Source organism: Dioscorea cayenensis, chromosome 8 (genome assembly GCF_009730915.1).
Source record: "Dioscorea cayenensis subsp. rotundata cultivar TDr96_F1 chromosome 8, TDr96_F1_v2_PseudoChromosome.rev07_lg8_w22 25.fasta, whole genome shotgun sequence".
NCBI classification, from domain to species: Eukaryota; Viridiplantae; Streptophyta; class Magnoliopsida; order Dioscoreales; family Dioscoreaceae; genus Dioscorea; species Dioscorea cayenensis.
In genome coordinates, this window is record NC_052478.1 from 3472076 (window position 1) to 3486665 (window position 14590).

Here is a 14590-nt window from a genome sequence, read left to right on the forward strand (position 1 = left end):
GAAACAGTTCAGAGATTTTTTTTTTGATCAAGTGAGAAATTTGAAGAGATGATACGAAAAATTTCTCAGTAAATAAATTGCAACACACAGGACATATAAAATTTTAATATACAGAGGGGTGTAAATGCATTTTTACCCCTATCACAAAAGAGAAAAAGCAACCGAAAAAAATTTGAAAATCAAAACCAAACCCTACATCTATCATCATGACATGCATCACCATCCATCCATCCAGACATCCACATACATACATACATACTACATACATCCATCCCTAAAAAAAAATCATCAAATTCAATGGACCAGTAATAAATATAAATAATAAATATATATATTTTTAAAAAATAATATATATATCAATGTCTATGAATAGTAATAATAGTAATAATAATAATAATAATAATAATGAGGAAAGTGGACACATATATTGATGCACAATGCATTGCATTGCATGGGATGCATGAAATCTGTGGCAACCAAAAACTGGGCAGGACTTTGGACAACGCTGAGCGTGTTAGACGGACAGAACATCACCCACACCACAACTCTCATTTTGGCCGCCTCCTCGCAATCGAGCATCCTGCCAATCGCGTTATCGCTTTTCTCTCCTATCTTTGCCCTCTTTTTGCTCCATCTAGACCCAATCGTTTCGATCTGGGATCATCTACAAAGGTAAAGGGGAAAGGCCTGAGCAATCGAGGCATCTGAAGAATGCCAGCCGCCGCTGAAGTTGGAGCTGGGAGATAAGCATCCGATCGTAAGGGATTTCATCTTTTTTTCTTGTACTGATCTTGGTTTATTGGATGCTTTCTTTTTTTTTATTGGTTTTAACGAGGATGATGAGTATGTGGGGGTGGGAATGCTGATGATCGGTTTGCATGGAGGTGACGTTGTTGGGGTTTCTTGGAATGTTTCCGTTTTGATCTGGTTTTTGGGGGTGGATCGATGGTGGGATGTCGGTAGATTCAACCGATGATGCCGGATATGGTAAAAAGAGAGGTTTTTAGATTTAGTTTTTGACATGGGATGCACTTGCGGGGTGGGATTAAGGTTTTGGATTGATAGGATGATCGCTTTTGGGGTAGTGGGGATTCCCGTTCGGGTGATTGAGGATTGCTTCGTAGGAAAAAAGGGGGAATTTTGGTCCGAAACCCGGGCATCAGATAGTCGGGATACCTCTTCTTTTTTAGCCACATCCGATTCCTTTCAAAAGCCTGTGGTGATGGGAAAGGAGGTGTCTTTTGGTTATTTCTATCAAAATTCTTATTTTTCTTTGCGAAAATTCTTTTTGTGTCGTTAAGCTTGTATTTTCCATTTGAAGAAGTTCAGTTTCTGATGTTCATCATGTTGAGGGTTTTCTTGTTTATTTCGTTGGAGTGAATGATATTTTCATCTATTGATTTGGGTTTCAGTATCTAACTTTTGATGTCTTTTCTGTTTAATGACATTTGGATGTCTCATTGCTTGGATACTAAGCGAATTTCTTGTTCTTCCTTGTTGGTTTGGTCGCTCTCCCTGGCATAAATTGCTTTTTTTTCCCTGAATTTTTTCTTTCTTGTTGAACTTGATCTGATTTTATGATGGTTTTCTGTGCCATTGCCTTTATTGGATGAAAATATTGGAAGGTAATTTGGGGAAATTTTAATGTGGGTGTGACTTGCATGGGTAGAGGATGCCAGAGCTGCGAAGTGGAGCACGGCAGGCTCGGTTGAAATCCAAAAAGCTTGATGATATTCCGCCTGCATCCCAGCCCTTTGAACAAGCTGAGAATTGGTTACCAACTCCAAACCGCACAGGGAGGCGCACTGGTGCAGGAAGGGGAAGAGGTGCCAATGCTGCAACAGTAGCGAAAGGGCCTGCAGCCACACCAGTTAGGCCAACAGTTGCTGGTAGAGGAAAAGGAATCAGGGTCATTGATTTGGATCCTGATCAGCCTTGTGAGGCTCTGCCAGGAGCTGCCGCTGGGGGCATACAAGACTTCTTTTTGAACCAAGCTGCAGAGGTAGCCGCTGATAAAGATTTGGTGATGGAGGGTGGGAGTGCAGAGAAATTGGTGGGAGCTGAAGATGAACCAACCACAACTCCTGTCCCTGAGCGGGTAACATTTCCTTGCTGCCTGTATTTTGATATTCTTGAACTAAGTTTTGTGCCATTTTAATTATTTTATTGGTATAGTTTTCTAGTTTCATTTTGAGGGGATTTGATAAGTTGGGGTTTTTGGGCTTACTATGGACTGCATCTAGTTATCTATAGCATTTAATTTCTTAAACTGTTTGTTTGAGCATTGTTCTTGGAACACGAATTCCTAGATATGTTTGCTACATGCTCGAAGCTTATGTGCTAAATATTTGTTATATGTTTTAGCTACATATTCCTGTGCATGCCTATGCACAATCCTTTTTCTTCTACGCATACTAATCCTAGGAAATGGTAATGTGGTTTCTTTTCCTCTCTCTCTCTTCCAGTAATGTGAGGGACATGGATACTGGAGTCCGATCGGAATGCATTCCAGAGAGTTTTGCAAATTAAGGCATTTATAATTCAATATGGACATGGAAATATGCATCTATTATTAGTTTATTATTATTGGAATGCTATGTGGTAGCATCTACAATGCTAAATTTATTTGCATATGTATGGTATCGTTAACGTAGCAAATTTGCTTAGTCTAGAATTATCACTTGGAAAAGCCTTTTGCTAAATCATGGGATATTGCACATTGGGAAATTTAAATTTTGCTTTAACAATTCCTTGTTTTTATTTAATAAAGATTGGCCAATCAGTTTTCACAACGGATGTTCATTTTCATTGTATGATGTTTTTGCCCCACTCTGATGAAATTTCCTCTTTTCTCGCATTTTTCCTATCCTAAATTAGTTTGAAAGCCAGACAAAGATGTTTCCATTTGTTTTAGATGGAAATTATGCGTGCTCAAAATGGAGGCAAGTCCTTTTCGCCTCGAAGGGGTTTCTAGTGCTTCTAATTTGTTAGCATTATTTCATGCTTCTAAATGCAATTGTCTGATATAAATGAAGCCTTTCCTCAAGACAGCTCTTAAAAAGGTTATAATACTGCCTCTTGCTTTTGTCTAAATGGATTTTTGATATTATTAAAGTGGAGCCTTCCATAATCATTAATGCGTCTATGTTTGGAATAGTTTATTATCTCAACCACTATAATTAGCATGATGACATTTGGACCATAAATCTGTTATTATTATTATTATTATTATTATTATTATTTAAATGTGATTCAACTTTGTTCCAAGGCTCCTACCAAAGGGACTGTCGGCTCTATCCTTAAGCATTTGTGTAATTTCTTAGTTGATTTTGGGGTGTTGTGTGCCAACCAAAATGTTATGCTAGTTGATCAACCCATGCAGTGGCAAACATAAGCAGAACGACAAATGAGAAAATGGATGTTATATATTCCAGTAAATTTTACTTTAATGTGATGAAATTCCTTGATTGAATTGGCAATTCTGTTAGCTAAGAGGGAAAATTGAAAAAAAATAAAGGCATGATGTCCCGTTGCCATAGGGTTTCCTTAACTGCAAAATGTATAATGGTTTCGTTTCTTTTGGAAGATCTACTTCCAAATTGTTATTAGCATGATCATGCTTGAAATGATCTGAGATAGTCCAGAGACTTAAGCTTTGGAGATGCAATATCTAGTGGCCTTATTTAATTATATTCTATGAAAAGAGACCATTTATTTTCTTCTTTGATGCTGTTTTCAAATTAAAGACTTGGGCACATAAATAAATAAATAAAAATATATAAATATTGAATACCAAATAATGTGAATGTTTCCATTGATGAGGGGCAAAGAAAGAAAGAGGCAAGAATGAATTGAACTATTAGACAAAGGAGGGGCACTGTTCAAGGCAAAATCATCTGCTTTAATGTGGATTTTCTAGCATTTAAATGGAAGAGTTTTTGAAGTTTCGATGTGAGAAATTTGCACTTGCATGTTTAGCACATAAAAGAGGAGAGATGCACCTAATATTTCATGGATGTATGTGTCAAGGGTAAGACAGAATGAATGCATCACCAGAAGTGTAAAATTTGCAATGGGTGCTGCCTAGATGATAAGAAATACAAATAGAAAAGATCAAGGCATGATTGGATTGAGGACTTGATGGTTTTTTTGGGACATGAAGTAGGAGAGGAAGGTTTGGCATTTAGTGGATGCATGTGGCGGCAAATGACATAATAAACACATTAAGCAGTTTGTAATTTGGGCTATAGAAGGATTCATGAAGGTGAATAAGAATAGTTATGATAAGGCTTGGCAGTTAGATTACGTTGGATACAATTTTCTGCATGATGGGTTTATAATTGATTTCTTGTGACCTCTCATAATACCATCAACTTTCTAGTTTTCCTTTGCTGCTTGGGCTTCTGATGTTATTCTTTCTTCCTTTAGTGGTATTCTTTGATTTAGTTGGTAATGTTGAGCTTTTCCTATTTGATGCCTTTTTGGTTTTTCTGCTTATGTGAATTTTTTTTTCTGTTACTTACATTGGTTGTGTCTTCAAAACTTCATCTACTGTCTTGTCAAGTACCAGTTTTAATTAATACTAGATTAGCTTTGATTAACTTTTTTGTTCTGTAAATAGATTATTATTAAGATGCCAGTTTCCTTTCTGTTTTGCAGGTTCAAGTAGGTAATTCCCCTGTATATAAAATAGAGCGAAAGTTGGGTAAAGGTGGTTTTGGTCAGGTCTATGTTGGCAGAAGGTTGTCTGGTGGAACTGAACGCACAGGCCCAGATGCTTTTGAGGTGAAATTCAAACTTCAAGTGCCCTTTGGTTTCTGGTAATTTAAGCTATGTTAATCTTTAGAGCTTATGTCCTCTGCAGGTGGCATTGAAATTTGAGCATCGTAGTAGTAAAGGTTGCAACTATGGTCCACCCTATGAGTGGCAAGTTTACAAGTAAGCATTTGTTTCTTGTTGATGTCGATTTTACATGTTTCTGAATGACTAATTAGCTATCTTTTTTAATTCATCTTTGAACAGCTCTCTGAATGGATGTTATGGAATACCTTGGGTTCATTACAAGGGCCGCCAAGGCGATTACTACATTCTGGTGAGTTAAATTTTAATGAGGGAATTAGAGGTCAGAACTTGTTTAATAGTGGCCAACAAGATTAGCTCTGCATTGGGCTTCATTGTTTTGATATATTTATCACAAACAATTTTTTTCAGGTCATGGACATGCTTGGACCCAGTCTTTGGGATGTATGGAATTCTGTTGGCCAAGCGTAAGATGCAGATTACTTTTATTTGCATATATAAATATTTATATTTCTGTAGATTAAACTAAGTACTCATTAATCATTACAATATATTCCAAGATGCCCCATCTAATTGATTAACCATTTGGAACAGAATGTCACCTAATATGGTGGCTTGCATTGCTGTGGAGGCAATTTCAATTCTGGAGAAGCTTCACATGAAGGGGTACATGTCATCTTGTTGTTTTCTTTTGTTAAAAATAAGCACCAATTGCGTTTAAAGAAGCTATTACTCACTTGCTTTATTTCTGGGTTTAGATTTGTACATGGAGATGTCAAGCCGGAGAACTTTTTACTTGGTCAGCCTGGATCTGCAGACGAAAAAAAACTTTTCCTTATAGATCTTGGTTTAGGTATCCTTACACTTCTGAAGTAGTTTTCTTTATATTTTACCGTAAAAATAGTGATATAAATTATTGAAGCAGTCCCTCCTTTTCTGAAGAACTCTTACCAGTTGGAGGCTTCTTTATTTTTAACTTGTTCATCCACAAATTTTTTAGGTGGTGGAGTATATATTATGTTCTAAGGATAATTTTTATTGTGCTATGTGTTATATTTGCAGCTTCTAGATGGAAAGAATCATCTTCTGGTCAACATGTTGACTATGACCAAAGGCCCGATATTTTCAGGTTTGGCAATGTCTATATGTTTACTTCTGATCTTTGATGCATTCTAACGTCTTCCATTTGCAGGGGAACCATAAGATATGCAAGTGTGCATGCCCATTTAGGTCGTACAGGAAGTAGGAGAGATGACCTTGAGTCTCTGGCGTACACACTGATATTTCTTATTAGGGGAAGGCTGCCATGGCAAGGCTATCAGGTTAGCTTATGATGAGAACTGATTATTGACTTTGATCCCCTCTGCATTTGCTGATTTTACTATTTTTTTTTAAATTTTTTTATCATGTATATCTTTCTATGTATGCAGGGAGACAATAAGAGTTTTCTTGTTTGTAAGAGAAAAATGGCAACTTCTCCGGATGTGTTATGTTGTTTCTGCCCTCCTCCATTTAGACAATTCCTGGAAGCAGTGACAAATATGAAGTTTGATGAAGAACCAAATTACTCAAAGCTTATTTCCCTTTTTGACAGTTTGATTGAACCATGCACTCCTTTGAGGCCTATCAGAATTGATGGAGCTATAAAGGTTTCTTCATTGTGCAGAGTCTGTTTTAAATACAAATAAATTCTCATATCTTGATAAGCACTTATTCCAACATTAAAAAGTTGAAGTTGTTGTCTGTTATTATTAATGATGGAGTTTACATCCATAGGTTGGGCAGAAACGTGGTAGGTTGCTTGTGAATCTTGAAGAAGATGACCAACCTAAGAAAAAAGTTCGATTAGGCAGCCCAGCTACACAATGGATATCAGTTTATAATGCCAGGCGACCTATGAAGCAGAGGTAAACTGATATATTCAACTTATGGGACACTAATCAGTTGTTTCCTATCTCTTGGTTTCATGTGCCAAAATCTTCGCTTTGAAGCCAAAGGATTCTAGATCTTTAGCAGGAAAATCTTGAAGCTCATGTGCCGAAAATAAACTAGTTCTTACCCATCAGCATTAATATTCGATGACCATAGACTTCGTACGAGTGTTGCAGATACTAATCTGTAGGAACACACACATATCACCACATGCATTATGTGTCAAGGATTTTGTGTATTTCTTTTGATTATCATTATTTGATGCTGTCCTTATTTTGCTGGCTTTTGTACAATCACATTCATTGAAATAATGTATCATTTCTTGATTGCAAAGTAGTATTTAGATGTAACTTTTTAGAACCATGCTGTTAATTTTGTTTCCTATTTGGTTTTGCGGTTCAAGTATGGCAGACATATATATATAGAAATACCAACATGCACCTGCATGATCTGCCGATGGTTCTCTTATCCATATTATTTGCTTTTCTTAGATACCATTATAATGTCGCGGATGCAAGACTTCATCAACATGTTGAAAAGGGTAATGAAGATGGCCTGTACATCAGTTGTGTGGCATCTTCAACAAATCTTTGGGCCCTTATTATGGATGCAGGAACGGGCTTCTGTTCTCAAGTTTATGAGTTGTCCCCTATCTTCTTGCACAAGGTGTGTCTAATGCTGTTGTCTTATATATATATATATATATATATATATGCTTATATATGTTTGCATCTCTTCCAATTGTTAGTTAGCAATAGTATCTACTGCTTGTGGTCACTTTATCTGTTTATGCTTATTTTAGGATTGGATCATGGAGCAATGGGAAAAGAATTACTACATTAGTGCAATAGCTGGTGCAAACAATGGAAGTTCATTAGTTGTTATGTCTAAAGGTCTGTTCCTCATCAATTTCTTATGCATGAGTTATAGTTGATATTTGCTGTTGATATTATATCATTTTTTTCCTTCAATTTTTAAATTTTAAATATTAGAAAACACAAAATCCTAAGCTATTCTATCATGGAACTTTTTAATAGATAAACTCCTGCTCAATCAATGCATACAGTAAATCAGTTTTGTGAGAAAGACAGTCAGGTGTTTTCTTTTTAGCATGGAACGTGTCTCGTTTCATTGCAGTTTAGGAAATGTTTTTGAGTAGGAATTAGCATTCCAAACCATTGGACTTATAATTTTTCTAAAGCTAGAGATGCGGATGCTCATTTCCAACTGAAATGTGAACCAAATATTAACTTTTAAAACAAAAATCCTCTTTGTTTGGTTGCGTTGTTTTCTAATCTATCCTGACTATATTTATCTCTTTAGTTCTACTTCCATATGTCACCACTTTCTGTCTCTACTTATCATCACCACTCTTTCCCTACAAAATTCTCTGGCAGTATTTTCTCTATCTACTTCGTCACTTTCTTTCTCTACCTTCATTGTTGTGTCTAGGTCATCTCCACCTCCTTATAATAAAGATCAAAGCTAGCACTGGGAGAAGCTTAGATCTCCTTTTCAGTAACAATATCTCTATACAGTTTTGAATTCACAGATGTCTAGTATTGTATAGACTTGTTATGTTTCAATAATTCAAAAGGTTTGACTGAGTAATTGGACCTTGCAAGGTGTTCGAAGTTTTATGTATAGCATAAATTGGATGCCTTTCTTGTTTGCACTGCATTAAGATTTTTAATAAGCAATATTTCACACCATTAGTTATCACCCAGTTGACCAATTTGATTGCTTGATAACATATTCAGAATTTGGAGTTATTAAGCTTATCGTTTTCGTTCCTTCATGGTGGATGGCTATGCTTAGAGCTATCTTGATTGACTTGATTATTCATGACCTTTTATTTTTATGTTTTACATATCTGCAGGAACCCCGTATACACAGCAGTCTTATAAAGTCAGCGAATCATTTCCATTCAAGTGGATCAATAAAAAGTGGAAAGAAGGTTTTCATGTGACATCCATGACAACTGCTGGAAGCCGTTGGGGAGTAGTCATGTCAAGGAACTCTGGTTTTTCTGATCAGGTTATAAAATAATTGTTTTTCTGAGATTTTTTTAAGTTAAAGCTCGTGATAGTGATTAGTAAAAATTACATTATATTTGAGGCTGCTCCGAAACTTTGATCTATAGATGTTGTACAGTTGTAAATGCGAATGCTTGAGTTTTTTTTTTTAAATTGAATCACCAGCCATTATACTAGCTTTTGGGAAACATATCTAAATTCTTCTTCATCCATAGTCTACAAGCAGAGAAACTTCTCCATGTGTCTGTTAAAGTTTCAGATCTTGTGTGTCAAGGCTTCTCATTTTTTCCTTGATGCTGACATCTGAAGGGTCTCAACTTTTCAACTAACATTGATAAGTGGTGTCAATGGTTTCAATTGTTTGACAATCTAATCTCTGAATTTTCTCTCAAAGTTGAATACTCCCTTATCTGCTTTCCTGATCATTTATTGCATGCCAATTGTTGTAATGCCATGATCATTTGATAATCCATTTTTTCTATCAATGATCATTTTTTTTTTTTACTTAGGCTAGTAATACATTTTATACTAAAACCTTTCTTTCTTCAGGCACACTTGAAGAAAAACATATTTACTTTACCCAAATTATGCAATCTTCGATAGTCTTCTGTCCTTTTTCATGTGAAAGAGTTGCAATCATTTCTGGATCTGATGATAAAACCACATGTATTATCTGCTTGCATACTTGCCTTGAAAGTATTGATTTGTTCCATTATTTAATATTATTATTTACACAGGTGGTGGAGTTAGATTTTCTTTACCCAAGTGAAGGAATCCACCGCCGATGGGAGAGTGGTTACAGGATAACTTCAACTGCTGCTACTGCTGACCAAGCAGCATTCATATTGAGCATACCAAAACGCAAACTAATGGATGAGACACAAGAAACTCTTCGGACCTCTGCCTTCCCCAGCAACCATGTGAAGGTGCGTGTATTCCCAGCTGAGTTTTAAACCTTTGGGGATTATTTCAGTCATTTATTTAACAATTTTGATTTACTATGAAAGATATTAAGCACAATTTTCCGTGGCATTTTGAAACTGTTAAATTTATTTTTCATATGCTATAATCATATTAGCTTATTATATTATCACTAGATGTAGAATTACTTGAATAGGCACAACAAATGCTAATTATATTTTCCAATGTTCTGCAGTTTCTTAGAAGATTGATGATATTAATCATACTATATTGATCTAGTTCTAGAACTGCAAATCGTTTACTCCAGTCTTTTCTTTTTATGGACTTGATGTTTGCCACCATCTATTCATATTAAAGGAACAAATAAATTGATTATTTTCTCAATGAATTTTTACAAATGACACTGGAACCCATTCAAGTCTTCAGATGTGTCTTCTCAAATGCTATACTTCCGGAAAGAGATTCTTCCTTACTGGAAAAATTCTTCTTGTTAAGTTAGAGAATTAGCAAATTTTATATGCCAATAAGCAAAGAAAGGCAATCCTATACTGTAGAAGTTATTTCTGCTAGTATAACTATCATAGTTCATGTCACATTCACTCTCATCAATTTACAGTTTAGTTGAAAGACTCAAAGACTTTATGAGGATGATGCCTTTTGATTATATCATTCAACTTAATTATTCATTGTTAAGCAGAGAGCTTTTTGGTCCATCAACCATTACTCTACTTGAAACATGACATTTCTAAATGGTGCATATATTACTTGCATGAGAACCACGGGAAGCTTTAGAAAATAAATTTACATTTTGCAGGAAAAATGGGCCAAAAATCTGTATATCGCCTCAATTTGTTACGGTCGGACCGTGTGCTGAAGTATTTGCTGTGATGATATCTGGCAAGGAGCAAGCATCACTGGAGGCATCGAATTTTGAGAGATGAGGGACTTGTTGTTATATCTGTGCCTTGGATGTGTATGTGTGAGATTCTCAATAGTTTAAGTTTATCCTCTGCCGATATAAATAGAGAGAGTGACAGAAAAAAGAAGAGAGAAAAGAAGAATCTGAGGCCTCATTTATTTCCTCATCCAAATAGAAGTATTGTGGTAAGTTTGTGTCTTGACCAACCTTTTAGCTATTTTGAGGCTGATATCAATCTGAAGGTCCATTTACATATCTGTTCTTTTCCCTTTTTTTGAAGCTTTACTTTTTGGGCAATCAAAAGCCAACTTGGTTTTTCTTTTATCTTAATGCCAAAGCTTCTTAAATTAATGAAAACAACATAAATTTGCAGCATTTCAGGTTTTAGATTTTTGAATGATATGTGTTACATATCTGATTTATAATAGCAGCAGCTGATTGATATTTATGGCTATTATTTTACTTGATATTTTCAAGCAGGTTTATTGGCTCTATTTCTTTATGTGTAGCTTTGTTTTGTGATGTGAAAGTTGGTTTTTATGTGATGAGCTATTTTTATCTTATTGTATCTGTGTATTTAGCAGGTTTTGCTGCTTGTTTGTTATGTCTAAGCAAAGAATTAATTAGAGTCAATTGCATGACATGAAAGAGATCTATTTTGGTGATAAATTGTTAATTATTATAAGGAATTTAGAATCATGAGAAGAACAGTGGCTTTAATCCCAAATATTATGGTAAAAAAATGTGAAGTTTGGAGTTGGTTTTTTTCCCCCTTTTTTAAAATAGTATTTTTAAACTCTCAATTTATATTACTTAGAAGTTTTCAGTTGGGAAGCTCAGCATATATAAAAAAAGGCAATGCTGGAGATAAATGTTATCATTTCCATAGTAATCATTTAAAAAATCTATTTTATAAGTTTGTTTCATTGAATAAAAAGGTGATTGCTTGCATACTTACATAAAAATGGATAATTATTAATATACTTTCATGAAGTCTTTTTTGTTTATATATCTTTATAAAACGTATTTTTTTATGTGTATATATTTATGGATGAAATTTAATTTATAAATTTATAAACATATATAGATAAAACAAACATTTTTTTTTATTCTATTTCATAAAATGAAGAAAGAAAAAGAATAAAATGATAATTTACCTTTTTTATAAAATCCTTTAGTTGATTTTTGATTGGAGGATTATATAAACAAATAAAAATGATTTGCAGGCTGTATAAGCAAATATCAATTATACAATATTAAATAAACAAATTTTTATTTTTGCAGGGGTATGCAAGTATAAAAACCCAAATAAAAAACACTCAAGGGACCAAAATGTCAATGATTCATTTTGCATTCAGTACGTGAGGCACCATTGTTTGAAATAAACAAATCAGAGTTCCTAACACCAATTAACATCTGTGATTCTGAATTGCCTGCAACCCCTTCAACAAACATTAGCATCAGTAGTTATAAAACATAAAAGCTTCAGAAATTCCCTTAATGCCGGCGGACCACCACCTTCGACACAGACGAATATTGTGATTCAGAACAATCAGATCATCATACAATTCAGCGTATTTCAACTGAGTTCCACATTCACTTGAGATGTTTAGCGCCTTGTTCGAGGTTTGTGTTTGTGTAACATGTGCTCCACAAATGTACAGGTTTGTCCTTTCGATGCAGTTTGGCGATCAGAGACTGCTGAATCTTCGTTGTGTGATTGGAAAAGAAAAATTACAGAGATGGGTCATTGAATCACACACATGCAGGCTGGATTGTTATCATCTTCATCATCGGAGTCTGAAGATTCACTGTATTATAGACAATAAATTGTTGAATTTGCGAAGAAGAAAAAGAGTATTGGTTAAAGAGAAAGATGGTTCATCATACAGAAATAACAGTGTGAATGTAGCATCAGCAATCAGCAGTTCAAAGTGCAGTTATTCAATTTTGTATATCGCAAATGAACATTAGTGTGAAAAACTTGCCGATGTTCAAAGCACACGGCTTAATCAATAAAATAAGAGATAAAGCATCATCTGGAAGCTCCACTGTGTATTTTATATAAGCAAATTTCTGCAAGCTGTTGCAGAAGACTGATTTGAACAAAAAAATGTTGTAGCTGATGTGTTACTAACTTACTAATCAAATTGATGGCTTTCACAGATGGATTAAGGTAAAACAACCCAAATATTACAACTAATTGTTGTTTTGGAACCACAGGTAATAGTAACTTATAATTGATTATAAATATTATGAAGGAAAATGGAAGTTACAAGCTCATAATATAAAAAGGCATGATGAACAAGTTTTCAATAAACCTAGCAAAAGTAACATTTCCAAGACCAAGACTAGACCATTTGAAATCTTGCAAAAGTTGTAAAGTATTCAGCCTTCATATTTGCTCATTCTTTTCTCATTCTAACCTCTTGACAGTCGGTGTTGAAACATCTGACTTTTAATAAAGGATCCCTTAGGAAAATAAAAATTTATAACTATAAGCGGTATGCATTAGCAAAATAACCAAGATGTCTAGAATGGCCTTACAAATCTAAAATCAAAATTTATTAGAAAGCCCCAACTTCTTATAATCACAAAGATACAAACATGAAAACAACCTACAATAATTACCGCACACCATCATCCTACCGTTTGAGACAACGTGCATCAACATTCATTTAAACTTGAATTAGGATAAATTCAGGCAGTTCGGCTCAAGTGAACCAATAAAGTCCTCATTGGCTTTTCTTCCTTCTTCACTCGCTAGTTCTAGTTCAAGGAATGAAGGTAGTTCGTCCGCATTACGTAAGGCTAGGAAAGAGGAAAGCGTAGCATACGAAGTTCTTTCTCGTTTACATACAAGTGCTTTGGTCCAGCAACATTCTTCAATCTGTTGCCATTTTTTTCAGTTAACAGAAAAGATCTTAATTGATATTCAGTCAATGTCCACTGCTAAACCTAGTTAAGGGGCCCAAAGAATATGTGGCAATATTCCAAGATTGCCAAATTTGCTTCTTTTATCCAAATAGAACTCTTTTTTTGTTTTCTATGGCCTAAATCACCTAAAACTACACGCTAATTTTCTCTTTTGGGAGCATTGAAAACCCAACATTATAAACTCAATCCACAAAAGTACAACTTCACCCAAAAGACAAACAAAAAAGAAAAGTTCACATCTTGACAAAGAGCTACCAAAATTAGTTCACAAATTAAGCAAAAATCATCATGAACAAATTAAAACAAATCAACAAGAACATAATAAAAAAGCATTATTGCAAAGAAAAAAGAAAGAAAAGTATAAAACCTACTTTGGCTCAAATTCTCTGACCTCAACGAGCTCCTTCCCCATGAAATCCATCCACCTGACTCCTTCTTTCCCAGGCCCCTTTGAATCCAAATCAAACGAAGGCTTCTTAAGACTACTTCTCAAAACAAACCCAACCCTCTTCTCCTCCTCCTCCTCCTCATCATCATCATCATCTTGAAGCTTCTCCACAACATCAACAGCAACCTGGGCAGCCTCCGAACCCACCGGCTGCGGCGAGCAATGGTTGAAAGACGATTTGGAAGAGCAAATCAAGGGACAATGGAGGAATTCCCAGAACGAAACCCTCATGAAATCCTCTTCAAACCCCACAAATCCAAATCGATTCAAGGCCCCATCTGGTGGAAATCCACCCCAAAATTCCTAGCTTCAATCCCTCTCCCCAATCCTACCAAAATCCCACATCAAATCAATCTACAGCATCAATCCATTGCATGAATTCTCTCTTTCTTTCTTTCTTTCTTTCTCTCGTAGATACTACGAATATCAATTTCACAAACCAAGCAAAGCAACCCCAAAATAAAAAAATAATAATAAAAAAAAATCACCTTTTTCTTATATAACCTTGAAAAAATAAGTAATTATTTTTCAAATACATTTGATATTATCTATTTGTTTATTTATTTAAATAGAAAAGGGATTACTTGCCTTGGCCAT

General features: G+C 34.9%; 2 protein-coding genes across 4 annotated transcripts; one reads left to right on the forward strand and one right to left on the reverse strand.

Annotated features, from left to right (window-relative positions):
- The first annotated feature begins 484 nt into the window (after positions 1–484).
- On the forward strand, positions 485–10983 carry LOC120266880 (casein kinase 1-like protein HD16). Of its 3 annotated transcripts, none has more exons than XM_039274530.1 (17): positions 485–782; positions 1670–2098; positions 4660–4785; positions 4865–4938; positions 5023–5092; positions 5212–5267; positions 5395–5466; positions 5559–5653; positions 5863–5929; positions 5993–6122; positions 6231–6449; positions 6577–6707; positions 7224–7398; positions 7535–7625; positions 8612–8769; positions 9506–9694; positions 10504–10983. In XM_039274530.1, exons 2-17 carry the CDS (start codon positions 1673–1675, stop codon positions 10561–10563), a joined length of 2139 nt encoding a protein of 712 aa, XP_039130464.1. In that variant the 5' UTR covers positions 485–782; positions 1670–1672; the 3' UTR covers positions 10564–10983. The 3 variants fall into 3 exon arrangements, with proteins under 3 accessions (XP_039130464.1, XP_039130463.1, XP_039130462.1); XM_039274529.1 differs by having other exon boundaries at positions 485–757; positions 1626–2098; XM_039274528.1 differs by having other exon boundaries at positions 485–757; positions 1672–2098.
- A 960-nt stretch (positions 10984–11943) lies between these two features.
- Positions 11944–14444, reverse strand: LOC120266493. The gene is made up of 2 exons (XM_039274126.1): positions 13917–14444; positions 11944–12419 (listed from the first exon to the last, which is right to left on the reverse strand). The coding sequence occupies exons 1-2, from the start codon at positions 14222–14224 to the stop codon at positions 12356–12358; spliced, it is 372 nt and encodes a 123-aa protein (XP_039130060.1). The 5' UTR covers positions 14225–14444; the 3' UTR covers positions 11944–12355.
- Positions 14445–14590: the final 146 nt, after the last annotated feature.

What these genes read in the sequence shown, in the direction of transcription:
- LOC120266493 (XM_039274126.1), bottom strand. Translation starts at nt 14,224, where the DNA reads ATGAGGGTTTCGTTCTGGGAATTCCTCCATTGTCCCTTGATTTGCTCT. An exon ending in GTCAGAGAATTTGAGCCAAA is followed by an intron (nt 12,420 to 13,916) that starts GTAGGTTTTATA and finishes TCTATAATACAG; the next exon opens with TGAATCTTCAGACTCCGATG.
- LOC120266880 (XM_039274530.1), top strand. Translation starts at nt 1,673, where the DNA reads ATGCCAGAGCTGCGAAGTGGAGCACGGCAGGCTCGGTTGAAATCCAAA. An exon ending in AGGCGACCTATGAAGCAGAG is followed by an intron (nt 6,708 to 7,223) that starts GTAAACTGATAT and finishes TGCTTTTCTTAG; the next exon opens with ATACCATTATAATGTCGCGG. An exon ending in ATTAGTTGTTATGTCTAAAG is followed by an intron (nt 7,626 to 8,611) that starts GTCTGTTCCTCA and finishes ACATATCTGCAG; the next exon opens with GAACCCCGTATACACAGCAG.